Source organism: Onychomys torridus, chromosome 2, assembly GCF_903995425.1.
Source record: "Onychomys torridus chromosome 2, mOncTor1.1, whole genome shotgun sequence".
NCBI classification, from domain to species: domain Eukaryota; kingdom Metazoa; phylum Chordata; class Mammalia; order Rodentia; family Cricetidae; genus Onychomys; species Onychomys torridus.
In genome coordinates this window covers 117,027,764-117,041,983 of record NC_050444.1, presented here as the reverse complement: position 1 = coordinate 117,041,983, position 14,220 = coordinate 117,027,764, and the positions used below count along the sequence as shown (strand labels likewise).

Sequence of the window (14,220 nt, the reverse complement as noted above, 5' to 3'; positions counted from 1 at the left end):
GAGGGGCTTCTGGGTGGCTTCTAGTATGATGTGGACTAGGGGTTGGCCTTACCTTACAGATTGCTGGTGTTTAGGGGACTTTTTTTTCTCTTTAAGGAAGAGGAAGAAATTATTTTTGTTTTTTTCAACCATCAAGTTTAGAAATTAAAAAAAAATATATATACTAAGAAAATAGCTTCTTTGAGTTTGCCCATATAAAGGGAAAACCATTTAGCCAGGATCCAAGAAGGTGAGGGTTCCCCTCCCTCCCTCCCTCTAAAGATGCAAAGCATCCTAAAATTTTCAGGATGCCCTTAGCCATTGACCTGTACCCGTAGCCTGTGCTGTATTTCTTTCTTTTAAAAATACATGTATTTCTGTTACTGTGTGGGGGTGCGCGTGCCATGGTGCACATGTGGTCATGGTGAAAGCAGCTCTGTAGAATCTCTTCCTCCACCTTTGCATCAGTTCCAGGGACCACTCAGGTTGCCAGGCTTACAGGACAAGGGCCATGACTTGCTGAGCCATCTCCCTGACCCATTATTCACTTTCTCTCCAAGTGAAGAAGTACAGAAAAGCACAACTTTAGGAAGGGGTTGGTGGTGAGCTTACCCCTAACTTCGTAAATTCTAGGCAGGCACTTCACCAGCTGAGCTATAGCCCTAGGCTCAGAAAAATACAACTGATTATCAAATGGCTTTAGTGTTGTGGTTTTGGGTGGCTAGGCTTTCTTTAAGAGGAAACAATGGCTAAAAATGCCTGTGTGCTGTTATGTTACTAAAGATGAAAAGGCCACCCTTCCCTATCCCATCCCTTTTGATTCTCTAGCTCTTGTTCTTGAGTGTCTGTCAGAATCATGGGGAAGAGTCTCAAAACACAAATTGCTGTGTTCTACCCTTAGAAATGTAGATTTAGTGCTTGAGTCAAGGATGGACTTGATAATCCACATTGCTGACAAGTTCCTGGGTGCTCTTGGAAGCTGGCTCCGGAGGAAACTCTAAAATGGGCAATCATCCTTGAAGGCACGCAGAGGACAGAACTCTTGTCCAGTGAGTATCTCATGCCTCATAACAGGCAATGTGGGGTCATAGTGCCGAGAACCTGCAGATGTTGGTGATTAGGGAACTGGGGGGATAAAGGGGCTTGAGGTTGAGGGGATGGGGACAGGAGCCTGGTGCGACTGAAAGAGTAAGTTGGAATGAAGGTCCAGGCATTCAAGTACGAGGTGAGGCCCACACAGACCTCACTGTGTTGGGTGTTGTTGCTTTGTTAAGTTTGATGGCTGAGGTGGCGACAAAAATCCCTGAAGGTTTCTTGTGTTTCCTTCCTGTGAAAGAGCAGAGATGAGCAAGTCCTTTGAACTTTCATACTGATACCAGCTTTTTCTCCTTGACAGTGTTGCTAATTACTGGATGGGAGCTCTTTCTGTTGGGCAAATCGAGGTTATAGTGATATTGTGTCAAGTAAATGGCTGTAACTATTTTATTTTACCAGAATGCTAGGAATCTAATAAGATGGACACAAGACAATAGGCACAGAATAATCTTTAGAGTCTGAAAGCGTGAGTTTTGCTAAGTTCATATGGAAACATCAAGACAGAAAATAACTCAACTTCAATCCTATTTCTGTTTTCTTACATTCTGTTATAAATACATCATTTTGATTTTAAAGGCCCAAAGCTTGCCATATACAGACAGATTATACTTGGTTATGAAATCATCAGGATCTTTCTTCCACCTATGGCCACTAACAAAACAATGCCCAAATCTGGTTTCTTTTGTAGGGCTGGGGCTTGAACACAGGGTGTTAGGCAAGTGCTGCATCTCTGAGCTATATTCCCAGCCCTGTGGAGTCTATTTTAAAACTATCATTTCATTGAAGTAAGGCAAAAATAAGAATTGTGATTCCTCTTTCTAAGAAATGTCAATCATTAGAAATAATATGAAGATTTCCAAATGCTCCTATGACAGCAATATTCAGGACATACTTTGTAGTAAACATTTTAATAAACAGCAGCATAAAATAATCAGTGTTTAATATCATCTCTGGTGGTGAAATACATATGCATATATCCTCAATATAAAATAGTCTTTTGGTCATTACAAGTCCATGTTTTTCTATTTGGAATGCCCATAAGAACAAATCAAACATTGATACAGTGATTAAATGCATGCAGTGAAAATAAGGAAAGATATGGTCGTGTGAGCTATCTGAACATCGCCATTATATATTCGAAGAAAATCTACATTGAGTTAAAAATAAGCAAAGGAAATAAGGAAACAGACCAGATATAAAAATGCAGATATATTTTCACTTCTGTGATACAAACCATAAACAGTTTTGTGCAGAGAAATAAAAAAACAACACCTGAAAATAAAATTAGCTTACAAAACATTGTCAACAGAATGAAAGATTTTTCAGCTTGTGAAAAGAAGTACCATTTAATACAAAAGAGGCTGCATGCTGCAGCACCACAGCACTGTTTTAATAATTATAACAAGTGGTTTTGAAATTTTGTTTGCTCTCCTTAATGGCTTCAGTTATTATAAAAGGCTTAAAAATAAATGTTATAGTTCTTTATAAAAAACTAAGTTGAATTTATTTTTTTAACCATACTAATGACTTTCCAGAGAAGGTCTCTTACTGGCTCATGGAATGCTAATCCCCCTTTAAGGGACTCCTCGAAAACTCAGATTCACTGAGACTGTGTTTACTCAAAATAAATATCCTTGGAAGAGAATTGATTGTCATATCATATACAAAATTGTGGTTTGAAGCGTCATCGTTATATAGTTGCATAGCAACAAAAGGATACAAATCTCCTCCTCTCCTCAACCTCAAGAAATGTTACATAGAATCAGCTTATTCATGCCACAAAATAGCTCTTAATTTATCGTCCAGTAAATCTGAATATAGCCAACTCTTTTGAGTTCACAGTACCTATAAGTTCATGTTCGTTTGGGAAAACCTAGGCACATTTTGGTAGACAGATTTACTGGATTTATTATGCAAATTCTACCTTTAAAGACAGAAACATCAAGGTCTTCCTAACTTTCTTATATCCCCCTCAAGAAATATTCCTTTCTATCATGAAGTAGTTCCAGGATTTATTTTGCATCTTATAAGTCTGTAAGTCTCTATAGCTTTAAAATAAAAGCAAGACTTGCTGTTATTTTTCTTAGAATAAAGGAGTTCTTTTTTTAATAAGAGAAAAATAAAATCTAAAATTCCTTTCTATGCAGAACTTGAATCCCACAAGAATTCTGAACTTGGTAAAAGGTAGCTGGCAAGTAAATGCCCAGGATGGGCACACTTGATGTCACCCCCTAAGGAAGGCAACAAGATCAGATCAAATTGCTTGTTTGCCAAGTTAAGGAATTTGGAGTTTTGCAATCTTTGAGAGAACTCAGTATGCTTTTTTTTTTTTTTTTAAAGACATCCTATAATGTTTTGCAAAATAGGATGTGTAGTCTTTGGATTCCAGCTAGCTCTATGAATAAATTGTTAAACTTCTTGGTGCTAGAACATAATTGGTGAACATCTCCAAGGAAAACTAGAAGAAAAGTGAGAGTTAAACTTGCTGGCTACTGGCATCATAACAGGGTTTCCTCTTGCTCACAGTCTACTGACAGTAAACACTCCCAAGACCTTGCCAACTTGTATACAGCATGCAAGGCATGGATGTGGGTGTGCTTGCCTCTAGCATTGCCTGTTTGCAGCATCATTGGTCCAGGGACACTCCTATAGAGAGAGGCTGACCAAAGGAACAGTGAAATAATCCTGTCTCTCTCCCATGGATACTGATCCAGGCTGAGGGACCATTTTCCTGACTGTGCCTCCTTGGGGGCCCCATTCCTAAAGCAATAACCCAAATTGTAATCTACAGCCATTTCCAGCATCCGCATCTACCTTCTTTAGGACCTGTATAAACACATTGTGGAAAAAGGGACTGGAAAAGGCCTTCATGATGAGAAGAGGAGGTTCACATAAACACCTTACACCATCCCAGAGAAGCCTGACTACAGAGAGGACTTCTGTGGACATGACAAGTCTATATGGCTCATTTCCATGCGAGATTTAAATTGTAGCCTCAAGTTCCCTCTGTGGTGCTAAGCACCACTTCCATTCAAATATGCTTAGAGTCTAAGTTGAATGAAAATAGTTCCTGAACATCTGTCCTGAAGTAGAGACAGCAGGTAGACAAACACTACAGTATATACATTTTGGGGGTAGACCAGCCATGGTGACCAAAGGCAATACACAGAGCACCATTTGACTTTCTTTTTCTTTTTCTTTTCTTTCTTTTTTTCTTTTTTTGGTTTGCTATGTAATTACAATGTTCTGTTTCTCTTCATTGGTTTTCAGTACTTGAAATGGTCTGTTCCCAACACCGTATCACACACCATGATGGAGTGAAAATCCCACAATGCATTATTTTTTCCTGGCTAGTGTCTTTCCAGTAAGACACAGTTAAACTTCACAGAAGACACTTGTTGCAATGTCTGCTAAATGAGAACCTTCAATAAAAACATTTGAATATAAATCTTTTCTGCCACTTTTTAGTTTGTCCGGTAGAGAGTATTTACAAAAGTCACCCATTTTATACTTCTGCAGAAATCATAGATTCGGTGTGCCCATGAATATTGGAGTCTCCAAGCAAAGATGGTTGCTTTGAGTCTATTTTGTAGGGTTTTTGAGATTTGTTGCCAAAAACAGTGATACCCATTCCACCAGGATGATTTGGAATTGACATGTGTGGTAGCAAAGGAACATTTGCTTCCTGATTGGATCCTGATGAGGGCAAGCTGGCCACATGGCCAGTGCTGGTTGACCCACTGGCGCTGCTTGGGGACCGACTCTTGGGAGGCGGGCAGTGCTGAATCACCCTGGGAGGCCCTGCAGGCTGGTAGTGGGCCGTAGGAAAGGCTGCATATCCCGGAGGTATTGGGTATCCATTGATGGGGATGAAGCGCTGGTTCTGAGGTATCGCTGGGCCAATGAAACCAGCAATCTGGCCCTGTGGTGTAATTCCCTGGCCCGGGAACATGTAATTGGGAAATCGGGGGTTGCTGAGGTTACTCACAGGGCTGGCACTGAGGGAGGTGGTCTGTGTGGTGGCATTTCCACCTGAGGGAGTGGTAGAGCTGGTGTGACTTGAGAGGCCCTCCCAGGATCGAAGCCTGACATGGATGTCTTTAAAGCGCGGTCTCCTGGAAGGAATCTCATTCCAGCACTCGGTCATGAGACTGTACATTCGCGGCGGGCAGTCTTCAGAACATGGTAACAGCTGTCGCTTCCGCACCATCTCGATCACTTCCTGATTACTAAACCCATAATATGGCTGGAGTCCAAAGCTGAAAATCTCCCACAACACAACCCCAAAAGACCAGATATCAGAATCAGAGGAGAATTTGCCATACATGATGGCCTCCGGAGGCATCCAGCGAATGGGCAGTGAAGACTTACTCTGCACCCTGTAGTAATCGGCAGAATAAATTTCTCTGGAAAGCCCAAGGTCCGAAATCTTTACATGCAGTTGCTCTCCAATTAAAATATTGCGAGCTGCAAGGTCCTTGTGCACGAAGAAGTGACTAGAGAGGTATTCCATGCCAGCTGCAATCTGAATTGCAATGTGCAAGAAATCTCCATGGTCCAGGCTGGATTTTACTGTTCCGTCTTCATCACTGCTACAGCCAACATCCGAATGCGGGGATCGCATGATGAGGAACTCATGGAGATCTCCTTGGTTCATGTACTCAAAGAGCATACACACAGGTTGTTCCTGGGTGACGGCACCGAGGAGGCATACAATATTGGGGTGGTGTAATTCCGCCATGAGAGAAGCTTCCTGTTGAAATTCTGTCCACTGCTGGGGGTTGTTATAGTCTTTCAGGGTCTTGATGGCCACCAGCTGTGCATGGTCCATGCCTGGGAGGTAGAGATGGCCCTTGTAGATTTTTCCAAAGGTACATTCACCCAATTCTTCCATGAAACGTACAGCAGAAAGAGGGAGCTCCTTGGCCTTGCTCTGTAAGAAAGGGAAAGTATGGGTTAAACCTGTCTTCAAGCCAGACATCTTGACACTGAAAGGAGAGGTGGGCATACATCAAAGGTAAATGGGAGGGATCCTTAGGCTGAATGTAATGGTAAAGGGACTTGCAATTCCCTGCAGACCATGGTTATTTACATAGTTCTACTCATAGTACTGACATGACTGAAGGGTCTCCCTAGGGGAGACTGATTGTAATCACTTTTGAAGAAGCTGGGTGTGGTGGCAGATACATGTAATCCTAGCATTGTGGAGTCAGAGGCAGGAAGATGGAGGCTATCTTAGGCTATCCTAGGCTAACCAGTGAGGTCCTATCTTAAAAAGAGAACAAAATCCCCCAAAATCATACAAATAAGTAAACAGAAAAGGGAGACCAAAAAAGAAACAAACAAACAAACAAACAACAACAACAACAACAAAAAGTAGAGCAGGCATGGAGGCATATGTCTGCAATCCAAGCCCTCAGAAAACAGAGGTGAAACATCAGGAGTTTGAGGCAAGCCTGAGCCCAAACCCAGTCTCAACAAGCGCTGGGAAGATAGTTCAAAGGTTAAGAGTGCCTTCCTGTGCAAGGCCCTGGGTTTAATTCCTAGGCATAAAAGTGTGTGTATGTGTGCGTGTGTGTGGGTGTTGTTGGTGTTTCCTACTAAATAGAATATTGTAAAGTTGTGGAAAATAAGGAAGCTTTCTATGTGCAGGCATGGGATGGACTTTAAATTTCTACTGCTTTTAGTTCATAAAAAGCAGAGGAGCTAGTGCCATACATAAATAAAGAGGAGCAATAGCCAGGCAGTGGTGGTGTACACCTTTAGTCCCAGCACTCAGGGAGACAGAGGCAGGAGGATCTCTGTGAGTTCCCGGGGAAACCTGGTCTACAGAGCGAGTTCCAGGACAGGCTCCAAAGCTACACAGTGAAACTCCGTCTTGAAAAAAATTGAGAGAGAGAGGGAGAGAGAGAGAGAGAGAGAGAGAGAGAGAGAGAGAGAGATGAACGTGTCCATATTTCCTTGTATATGCATAAGAAAATTTAGAAAGCCAGGAAAAGGAATCTCAGAACAGCAGTGGCTAGGAGGGAGGACAGAAGTGGGAATTAGGAAGAGGGGGTGGAGGTAGAGAGGCTTCATCTCAGCTTTTTTATTCATCAAACATTTTAGGTTAAAAAACATTAACAGAGTCATTACATTTAAAACCATATGTTAGTCTTTCCACCTGACTAATCAGGAATTTTTTTTCTGCCATTATAGGTCTCCCTAATGTTCTGCTTCCATGGTCTAGATCAGTGTCCTCAATCTTCCTAATGCTGCTTTAATACAATTCCTCATGCTGTGGTGACCCCCGACCATAAAATTATTTTCATTGCTATTTCATAACTGCAATTTTGCTACTGTTATGAATCATAATGTAAATATCTGTATTTTCCCAATAGTCTTAGGCAACCCTTGTGAAGGGGTATTTGACCCCCAAGGGGGTCATAACCCATAGGTTGAGAACCACTGTTAAAACAGGTAGAAAGTAATTGTAATTTTGCTACTGAGCTGGGTCTCATTTCCTAAGACTATCAGAAATATGTGCTTTTCTATGGTCTCGACCCACAGGTTGAGAACCATTGGTCTAGATTGATTGTTTCTGCCTTTTAGTTCAGGTGATTGAATCCAAGGCCTCATGCATGCTCCACACACTACCACTACACTCCACCCTCAACCCCTAGGGTATGATTCTTGTGGGATCTGATGGACTTCCTTTGGGAGAGAAGGTGTGTAAATGAGAAGCATAATGAATTAAGCTGTATGCTTTTTTTTTTTTTTTCATAGCATGGGATGATCTTACTTTTTCTGAGAAAAGTAATCTAAAATGAATCCCTCCTGCATGATGTTAATATAAGGATTCCTGTGATAGCTGATGGTAATTAAAAAACCTAAAGGAATCCAACGGATGCCCTGGCCTTCTAAAACAGTACAGTAGGTGTTAGTTGCTCTTTTATCTGAACAGGAGTTCCGGGTTTTGATGACAGAGAAGGCTAAAAGACTGAGCACTAAAATCTCCCTTGGGAAAATGAGAAGTAGGAAATAAACCAACGGCTTATCAGACTGAGAATAAGGACTTAAACCCAGGTGCCCTCCTACAGTGAGTTAAACCTTGGCAGAAAGGTGTAGTTCAAATCCCTGAGTTTTGAACCCAAGCAAATCTGAGTTTACATCTTGGATCTGCTGTTTGCTTCTAATACTAGTTCATTCCTAACAGCACGTAACAAATATTAACTGATAGCAGAGGCCTGTGAGATAGGTCCTGTGTGGTAGCTGTTAACCTTGAGTTTCTTCACTCTGTGCAGCCAACCGGAAGTGGATCAAATTTTGTGAATGACTTAGATCTGCATCAAGCCTCAATTAGTCCTACAGAGTTTTTTCAATTCCCTTTATTTTTTAAAACATATGTTTTAAGTTTCTTTTCTAAGACTTTCTTTGGTTTAGTATAGTTGTTTAGTTTCTTTGAAACGTGTTCTTCAGATTGATGTAGAATTCATTTGGATCCTGAGGGCAGGGGAGAAGTTGAGCGGCTGGCAGACTGCTCCTCTTCCTGGGATGTGTGGGGGCGGGGCAGCAATCAGGTGGGAGAGAGACAAGAACAAGATTTCTGGGTACGGGAAAAGAAGAGGTGAGCAGGACCTTGGCAAGGGCTAGGCCTGTGGCCCCAGTCTTTGGAACTGCCCCTCCCTCCACTGAGTTAACAAATTCCTTCTCTCACATTCACCTATGCAAGAACTGCTTCCATCATTTTACAGGTGGAGGAGGAGGAGGGGAAGAGAAAGAAGAGAGAATGTTCAGGAAAGCTATTCTGAGGATCTGGCCAGTCCGGCCAGTCCGGCCAGTCAGAGCAATGGCTCTGGAGGCTGAGCAGGGCTCTGAGACTTGCCTGAATTGGAAGTAGGGAATGATGATGGTGTATTCTAGGGTGTTATAAATAGTTCTTTCTTTCTATTCACTCACACAAAAGGCTACATTTTTGACCCAATTGCATCTTGTCATAGCTCATCTGCACTGGTAAATGAGTCAGCACGGAGCTAAGTGTGTCTTCTCTGACTTATCTAAGGAAGGAAAGGTTTACAAGAGTCACCCTCATCCAGATTTGAGCATCTGCTATAGAAATGGGTAGGGAAACACCTAAAAATGTAGAGTTCAGAAACGCTTTTCTTTAGAACACCTGTGCGGCAAGACAGCCTAAAAATGCCCAGAAACCCATACTCCAAGCTTAGTTTCAGGGGAGCTATTTACACAGTAATTTGCATTAAAAAAATGCTCAAGTTACTTGGTACAAATGAGTCTTAACTACAGACTCATTTTCAAATTTTACATAAATCCTTAACTAGTTAAAAAATCATAAAACCCCTTAAAAGAAGCCGTCAGTAGACTGCTCGGAGATGGCAGGAAATTAGCTGTATTGTTAAGGAACAGATGGTTTACATTATACAAACCCTTTAGGCTAAACTTGTTTAGGTCTGGCATATTGTAAATTATATTTTAGTAATGAAAGTGAAATGACCTCTGCTTGACCCCAAGTGGGCTTTGTCTGTTTGAACCAACGCAGTGGAAACTACGAAAGAAAATGAAGGCAGAAAGTTTTGGCAGCTCCATTTTGGCTCATTTCAAGTTAAGGGGTTATAAATCTGTTTAGTTTTTGTTTGACAAGTATTTGTCATACAGGGATGTACAAAATGTAAAGAAGTGTAAAATACACACGAGGCACAGTGCCAAAGTAAGCCAAGTACAAAGGCACCCTGGGAAGAGCAGGGTCCCGGCCCTATCTCTCCATCACTCCCTCCATTAGTTGAATGACAAGATGGGCTGCGTTTATTATATGCTGTAAGGCAATTAAGTACCTTAAAACCGAAGCAGGCTTTCAGTTTAAATGTTAACATTTTTCCTTCACAAAGTAAACACACATTTGCCTCAGTTCAGCTTTAAAAATTATATCATTTTTGGTGGGGGGAGGGGAAAATTTGATGCAGAAGTCAATGTATTGGCCAGGGTCGGATAGGGTTTCTTCCCCCAGTCATTTGGGAGACCCGCTGGGCTAGAGTGGAGATGAGCTCTTTGCAGAAGGAAAAGAACATGATGTAAGTTCAAGACCAATATGCATTTGTTCTAGGTCTGGTCAAGACACAGATCCTGAGTCTAAGATGATGATGGTGGCCTTTGACTGATGGATGAACAGTAAGTAGGGACGTTCCTTCTCCTATCTCTTAAAGCGTTGTATGGAAGTGATAAGCCATGGACAGGGCTTTAGAACAGTTTTTTCTATTGAGATGAGCACAGATGGGTAACAAGAGCCATGACTTTATATTTATACTTTGGGGAAGTTTCACCTCAGGTGAGAGGACAATTGAAATGAGGCCTCAGGCAGGAGAGCTGGTGGTAGGCTTGCTAACTCTTGCCCCTTTTACATAGGTGACTAGATAATCCTAGGAAGTGAAGTGAGATTCTGTGTGGCCTTGGCCATTTACAGTGAAAGCTCCCTTTAAGACTTTCCTCTTCTCTGCATGGGAGGGTGCTACAGTGCAGTATGGGAGGGAAAGAGAGCCTAGAGCTAAAGAGAGAAGGAGGCTCCAAAGCAGGTACTAATGGAAGACTGCTGAAGTTTATATCCACAAGGTCACCTGGAAGCTTCCCCCTGCAGCCCCTGACATCCCTGCCACTCAAAGCAAAGTCACTTCCCATGTTTGGATGGCCAAACCAGCTGTGACCCTGTGGTGTTTGTTTTAAAAGCAGATTATACCTGAACACAAGCATTTACAAGGGCAGAGAAGGTTCCACGTCACAACACTTGTGCTTGCCCATCTTAAGAGTTATGAGACAGGCCCTGGCCCTACCAGAATGAGAGGCGTAGTTTTGGTAGTGAGGTGTAGAAAGAGGGCATTGCCAGGTCAGCCATCTGGGTCCCCTGCTTCATTTGTGAGGAGTGATCACATGGTAGCTGAAGAAGATGGTGGAACAATTCTGATCCATAAGTGCTTAAAAAGATGCTTCGGGAATGCCAGGTGGAAGAAAAGAACAAGTTACCAACTGGTGAACAGCTCCCAGCTTATGTTCTATGCTATACTGTATTAATAGGTCCTGAGGTATTAGTGAGAGTCAAGGTTGTTGATATACCTTCAGTGTAGAGCCAGTTACTTAGGATATATCTTAATGGCTGGTTGCATCTGCCACACAACTAATATAATCTATATTAATATACTGAGACATACGATAACATAGATACTAATACTGTCAGAGTTTACATACTGACTTGCATGTGAGAAGAAACAGCTTCTGCATTAATGTCATAAAGCCTTTAGCAGCCACATATTTGAATCCTTGTCATGTGCTAAACATTAAGAGCATAAAATTGCTGTGTGTGTGTGTGTGTGTGTGTGTGTGTGTGTGTGTGTGTGTGTTTTCCTCATTGGATATTAGAGGCTCAGTTCAGACTTCAGAAGCCCTTTATCAGGAACTCCACCATGCTTCCTTGTCTTTCTGTGTTAAGTACTTTTTCCAAAACTTAATTCAATCCTTATCATCATCCTAAGTTTCATCCTGTGATTTCTTCATTTCATGAATGAAGATAGTAAGATTTTCAGCAGTTAACTAGTTGCTCTAGTTAAGCAACTAGAGAAGCACAACCCTTAAATGGTGAAGCCAAGATTTAAATCTAAGTAAGTCTGATCCCCAAGTTTGAGTACTTCTCTGGAATGGGCTGTGGAGTTTTTCCTTGATCCTTGAAGGCTCTCCATCTTAAAACCATAGTGACTATTGGCAGGTGAATGGAATGTCCAAAGCTGAAGAATGTTCTGGTCTCTGAGCTTGCCCTTACACATTGACATTCTGTTGGATACTGGGTAAGTGAACAGAACCTGGGAGTGGCACCTTTGGCTGTAATAAACATGGGCCTGGGAAAGTATTTAAATGGGGGTGCCTTGGTGGGTGGACTGTGCTTGCCTCCAGAGCCCACCTTCCTTTTCTGTATATTTCATTGGTTCTTAGGTAAACAGCCTTGGGTTTGTGAAACAATTGACTTCACTCATAAGACAGAGATGGCTACATTCTAAAGGCTTAGCAGCCAGCCTTTGGATGGTTACTTATTGTTTCAGAGACCACAGCTGAACTAAGAGGCTTCTGTCTCATCCAGTCAAATTCTAGAGGGAGGTTCAACCCAGACCTTCCTCATTTGACCAGAGAGCAGCCGTACCTCTCTGAAAGGGATTTAACTTTAGATGTGTTCATTTTCTCCATAATGTAACTGTTTGATGGTGTGAATGTTAGATTGGTTCTGTGGAGTTTCTTTATAATGTCCATGGGTACGTTTCTTTTCTGATCAGAAATGCAACAGAACAGATGTCTGTACTTTTTTTAAAGTTGGTGTGTGTGTGTGTGTGTGTGTGTGTGTGTGTGTGTGTGTGTGTGTGTAGGTAGGTAGCTGTGTAGTTCAGAAGAGGGTGTATCCCTGGGATTGGAGTTAAAGGAAGTTATGAGCTGCCTAATGTAGGTGTTAGGAACTGAATTCCTGTTTTCTGTTAGAGAGCACATGCTCCTAACTACTAAGCCATCTTTCCAGGCCCTAATGTCACTAATTTTGATAACAGATTGATTACTCTGTGGTCCTATGGGCTTATGTGTTTCAGCAAACATGAAAATTAAGGCAGTGGACTAAAAGCAAGTCTTTGTACCCTGGACACATACAGAACTGCTTGGCTTTGTTATCTGCTGCCTGTGGGACTTTGGGACAATATTCATCTCAAGCTTTAGTATTTCACCCCAAACTTAGACTCAAGTGAGAATTTCCTTCCCCAAGAAGTTATGCAAACTCTGTGGTGATACTGCAGCCACACGCCAATAATGAAGTGTATCAGTCAGTCCACTCACGGTCCCTATTAACGAGGCTCATTCCCCAGTAGCAGTTTTGGACCAGGGGCTCTCCAGCTGACATAAGGGAGAGGGTGGCCTCAAAGCTGTCACTGTCATGCCCTCTCAAACCCTAATGCACTTTATCCTGGAACTGAGGCAGGGATTTCTGCCATCAAGATGGGCACCAGCAATACCACAGCTGTCTAGAGTTAGGTCTACATCTCAGCTCTTGCTCTGTCTCCTCCAAGTTGTGCTGGGAGCTGCTGAGTCCTGTTGTTTTCCTCTAAACAAACACATACTGCCCTATTCAGAGCATCTGGTTTCAGAAAGGTTTGTAGTTATCAGCGGAACCAAAATAATAGGAATTTCTTGCTATTTCTACCTGCAAGGTGCCAGACACACTACCTCAAAGCATCAAACACATCCATCTTCTTAAGTACTATTTTTATCTTTCTTTCCCAGGTGAGAAAATAAAGGTTCAGAGAAGTGTTAAGTAAGTGGTTTGTTTAAGATCTCATGCCAGTAGATAACAGAGCCAAGATCTGTAATCCAATCTTTCTACCTCTAAATCCTGGCTCTTTGAAGACTATCAGACTACCTTCTAGCAATACACTGGGAGAAAAATGGGGCTAGAACAGTTAGGCTCAGACCTTGGGGACTCTGGGGTACCAGCATGAACTTTATAGCTTGAGATTGGTCCTTCCAAAGTTGGTGAGTCATTTTACCTGGGGGAGCTCAGGCCCACCAGAGAATAGAAAGAGACAGAATAGAGAATAGAGATGTTTCTCTCCAGGGAAGTGGAGCAGTAGCAAAGGAAAGGAGGAGACAGGAGGAAAGCCCTTGGGAAAGGATCTCACAAGATGGTGGTTAGGACAATCGGATGCTTCGGAGACATAAAGAGGATGGGGACCTGGAGAGGGCCACTGCATTAAATCACACAGTCCATGAGCCCCAGAAGGCCATGTTAACAGCATGGTGAGCTCAGGAGCTTTGGGAGACTAAGTGGGAAGGGCTTGTCTTAAAAAACAAACAAATAAACAAAACATTGTGTATGGGGGCATTTTGCCTGCTTGTATGTCTGTGCACCACAGGCATGCCTGGTGCCCATGGAAGCCAGAAAAGGGCATCAGATGCCCTGGACCTAGAGTTACCAATGGTTGTGAGTTGCCATATGGGTGCTGGGAATTGAAGCCAGCTCCACTGGAACAGCAGTCAGTACTCTTAAGTGCTGAACCATCTCTCCAGCCTCTGAGTGGAAAAGTTATTGAGGACAAAGTGATGTACACCTGGGAAGAACAGGTGTTCAAAAAGGGCAGC

The 14,220-nt window shown here is 42.3% G+C and overlaps 1 protein-coding gene across 1 annotated transcript in view; it reads right to left on the bottom strand.

The window, feature by feature from the left end:
* Nucleotides 1–1,956: 1,956 nt before the first annotated feature.
* The window catches only part of Ror1 (receptor tyrosine kinase like orphan receptor 1), a 353,310-nt gene continuing 341,046 nt past the window's right edge, over nt 1,957–14,220 (bottom strand). The window contains exon 9 of the mRNA XM_036177333.1: nt 1,957–6,007. Within this exon, the coding sequence (XP_036033226.1) occupies nt 4,580–6,007 (1,428 nt within the window). The 3' untranslated portion in view covers nt 1,957–4,579. The remainder of the gene's footprint in view (nt 6,008–14,220) is intronic.